The sequence below is a fragment of the Brassica oleracea genome, chromosome C5 (assembly GCF_000695525.1).
Source record: "Brassica oleracea var. oleracea cultivar TO1000 chromosome C5, BOL, whole genome shotgun sequence".
Taxonomy (NCBI): Eukaryota; Viridiplantae; Streptophyta; class Magnoliopsida; order Brassicales; family Brassicaceae; genus Brassica; species Brassica oleracea.
This window is the reverse complement of record NC_027752.1, coordinates 28,195,519-28,199,524: the sequence shown is the minus strand read 5'-3', so window position 1 is coordinate 28,199,524 and position 4,006 is coordinate 28,195,519. Positions and strand designations below refer to the sequence as shown.

The 4,006-nt window shown below is 37.1% G+C and overlaps 1 protein-coding gene across 2 annotated transcripts; it reads right to left on the bottom strand.

Moving 5' to 3' along the window:
• Positions 1–391: 391 nt before the first annotated feature.
• Positions 392–2,519, bottom strand: LOC106293435 (probable beta-1,3-galactosyltransferase 8). Of its 2 annotated transcripts, none has more exons than XM_013729112.1 (7): positions 2,430–2,519; positions 1,859–2,071; positions 1,692–1,756; positions 1,362–1,604; positions 983–1,282; positions 796–921; positions 392–722 (listed from the first exon to the last, which is right to left on the bottom strand). In XM_013729112.1, the coding sequence occupies exons 2-7, from the start codon at positions 2,042–2,044 to the stop codon at positions 458–460; spliced, it is 1,185 nt and encodes a 394-aa protein (XP_013584566.1). In that variant the 5' UTR covers positions 2,045–2,071; positions 2,430–2,519; the 3' UTR covers positions 392–457. The 2 variants fall into 2 exon arrangements, with proteins under 2 accessions (XP_013584566.1, XP_013584567.1); XM_013729113.1 differs by having other exon boundaries at positions 1,859–2,065; positions 2,430–2,469.
• Between the last annotated feature and the right edge of the window lie 1,487 nt (positions 2,520–4,006).

Here is a 4,006-nt window from a genome sequence, read left to right as displayed (position 1 = left end):
AAAAAATGAGAAAAATATTGAAGATAGATAAGATTGGCACGTGAACGTAAACTTTTCATAACCATAATTAATTTTTAAATTTCTAAATCATGATATAAAATCGAGCTGACATAGTTTCATTGTAACCAAATAGTAGGCTTGAGATTCTTTGGCCTAAACGTTAGGTTTTTATGCAATAAGTAATTTTTTTGACCTAAAATATTTTAAAAAATGAGATCAGCTCATTAGTAAACAAATTATGTAATTAAAAATTAAAAAAAAAATATGTGTAAGAGTCAAAAATATTAATTCGATCAAAAATATAAATTTTATTTTTCCATACGATATTTTTTAAATAATTTTCATATAGATTTACCATGCATGTCTTATCCTAATAACCAATTATTCCACATCAACAAAAAGATCATTTTTATTACGTTTTGCAACGTCTCCTTATTCATTCCACAAAGCAACCAACTCAGATGAAGAATCGAAAATTAGAGAGAGGAGTGTCTCCTTCCGCGCAAGCGCGGTGCACACGTGTCATCCGGTCAACCGACTTACAAATCCCACTGCATGACCAATCGAACGACGCAGCACACACGTTCCCCGCCTGCGCTTTCCACTGACAATCCGGTGGCGTCCCGCAACACATTGACCTCTCGTCCACATGCTCCACCTCTAACCCTAGCATCCACGCTCCTAACGACACGTCCTCGTTCGCGTACCTGTGCAGTATTCCCCTACGTCCACACAAACCATTACTTCTAGCTCAAGAAAACATGAATTAATAATACTCTTATTATTGTCACTCACTGGTTAGTAGAGATGTACGCTGCTAAGTCCTTAGAGATTGCGTAGATCTGCCCTGTCGCATGCCTGAAGTACTTGTTCCCTTCTTCTCCGAACTTCCAAAACTCTGGCTCGTGGTACTTCACTCCCCTGGTTTCATACACTTTTCAGACATCCAAAGGTGTCAATTTTATATATTTAAGATTCTTACTTTTGTGAAAGAACTGGACCGGACTTCATGCATCCAATGTAAACCCTCGGCCTTGATTGATATCTTGCTAGTGTTGTAACGAGCATTCCTAAGTTGACATGAACATCGTCGTCTACCTTCACGTAGAACTCTGCGTCCCACATTGCTGCTGCTGTTGAGAAGTAGAGTCTTGTCTTTGTTGAGAGCTGATGATATCCTTCAATGTGTTTTAGTCTCAAGAAATCTTTATGCTCTGAATCTTCTTCATCTATGGCTTTGTCTAGTACTCCTCCTGGGGTTGCACTGTGTCCTATCACAAACCTGACAACAACAACAACAGCAAACTTTAGATGACTCGCTTTTTGATAATTATTGTCTTTTCCTTGCTTTACTTCACAACCTTACAACAATCCCTTTCTCTTTCTCGATTTTCTTCAGCTTTTCTCCTGTTGGCATCCATGTCTGCCTCACCGAGTCACGTCTTTTCTTGCTGCTGAATGCTGTGTTGATTCCTATCACTGCAAACGCTTTCTGCAGGCTCTGGTTTTTCGCGCTCTTTTCACTCCAGAACTCACTGTTTCTATGGCTGGTACGTCCTGCTGCTAACTCAAGCTCCAACGTTGACATTGTTCTCTCCAATGCTCTACACATTTTATTAACACTTTAAGTGTTGTTACATTGTCTGTCTTAATCATGTTTTAACAAAAAAAAAAAAAAATTGGACTATTACTTTACTGCTTGGTGGGTTTTTGATACTTCTCCTATTATGTCTCTAGATTTGCTTTCTATCAGTTTCTAATCAACAGAAGTAGAAAAAAAATTGTTATTAGTAAATATATATACATGAGCAAGTGGTTGATTATGTTTAGCAGGGATAAGTACAGAAGGGGTTATTACGCGTTTATGTTCATCGCAGTCCTTTTGAATTTCTAAACGTTTGGACAAATGCTTTGCGAGATGTTTATCCTCTTCTTCAGACACGTATGAGCGACTCAAAGATCGACTCATGAACAGTGAGCCTGCAAGAAAGCTGGCGAGGCACAGCACTATAATGGCTTTCCCTGAAGCAGCTTTAGGCCTCATCTCTAATCCGCCTCTTTAGTCCTAAATCTTCAGAACATCATATAAACTGATCATGAGGATGTATGCTTGTCAATGCATTTACATACACGCCGAAATGATCATGAAATTTGTGTATACATATGTTATATGCTCATGAGAATGCTTGAAATATTTAACTAAAACCATCTCTACATTTCTAATATGATCAGATACATGCCATTAGCATATTTTGTCATAGTCGAGAACATTATGGACGAAAAGCTATACATCAAGGAACTCAAAAGGTTAGATAAAATTTTATACAGCTTCTTAGGTGAATATATAGACTCCGGTTTCATAAACAATAGACGATCAATTTAACAAACTCAAGACTCTTAAGGTCGATGACTGAGAATCATGAACATACCTCTATAAGCGCCTGTGAGGCACCGAAGGGACTGAAGAGGAGAACTGTCGGATTAAGAAACAAATTCTGAAAGCTCATGAGATGTTATTTATATAAAATGAGCCCAAGAATGTAGTTGCTGAACGACAACGGCGTTGATGTTTTGCTTCTCTCTCTCTCTCAATCTCTCTGTCTTGTCATGCAATGTGCATGTCTCAACTACATTATTCCAACAACTTAGGCGCTTAGTGTGTTGTGTTCACAACACATGACTCAAGTTCTTGAACAGAATGTGGTACAGACGTTACACCATATGTAAATGCTTGTAAGGAATTACGTGAAAACTGTAACAATTCTCTCCTAAAGTTTAATGTAATTGTGAAATAGTAATTACAAGTATTATATATGCTGTAACATCGAGTTACATCTCTATAAAAATATAAGCTGTTACATCAAGTTACATCTCTATAAAAATATAAGCTGTAACATCAAGTTACTTCTCCAATTGAAACCAATACGTAGGTCTGTTAAAGTGGGTCGGTCCATTTTGTAGAGGTTTAAAAACATTCGTGAACCAAGCTGCAAGAAAGTATATCAAACTCAAGGAACACGTTAAATATGTCCTGTTCAATGAAGCATAATGAACATACGGAGCTATATATGATTTTTCTTCATCTTATCAAAGTCAATGTTAATGCTCAAATCACAATAACAGAAATATTTCCAGTGGTGACACCCGTCTCACGACTCACCTAACAACAATTTATACCTCAAAACTCAAAACACATTATAATAATGTAATAATTCCACAATTCAATAATTGAAATAGCTGAAATGATCATACGTGAAATCATAAAACAAAAAGTCTGAAAACAAAAATAGAAAACGTCTAAAAACACCATCCGTTCAATCAAATATCCTACTCGGCTCCCACCTGCAAAAAGAGGGAAAAGAAGGATGGCTTACATGTAGTCACTCAACAAAGCAGGGGCGGAAGTAGCTAACAAGGACGAGGGTCAACTAACCCCACTACTTTGTGAAAATAATTGTTTTGTTCACGTAAAATTTATATTGACCCCACTAAAAAAAAAAATTGACCCCTTTTTAAAACTTTAGATTTATATTAGTTTTAACCCCATTTTCTATAGTTACAAAATAATTAAAACTCTAGTAGAAGAAAATTTTTTTTCCTGATCCCGATACAAAAACTTTATGGTTCCGCCACTGCAACAAAATATAAAATGCTAATCACGAAATACATAGACTCGGATATATCAATTTAAATCTAACATGAATCAGCCACGTACCTAAAACACCCAAAGAACAAAAACCATGGTTCTAATCACATACTCGCACACACCAACACCCCCACATTGGATGGCTCATAAAGTCGGGAGAGTTTCCTGTCACCTATGATCATGAGAGTGCCTGGCCACCAATAGTCAGGAAAGTACCCGGTCACCTATAGCTGGGAGAGTGCTCGATCGCCTATAGTTTGAAGATTACTAGGCCATCAACACTCTGAGGATTTTACGGTCACCTATAGTATGGAGAGTGCCAAACTACCAATAATCAGGAGAAAGACCAATCAATTGCCG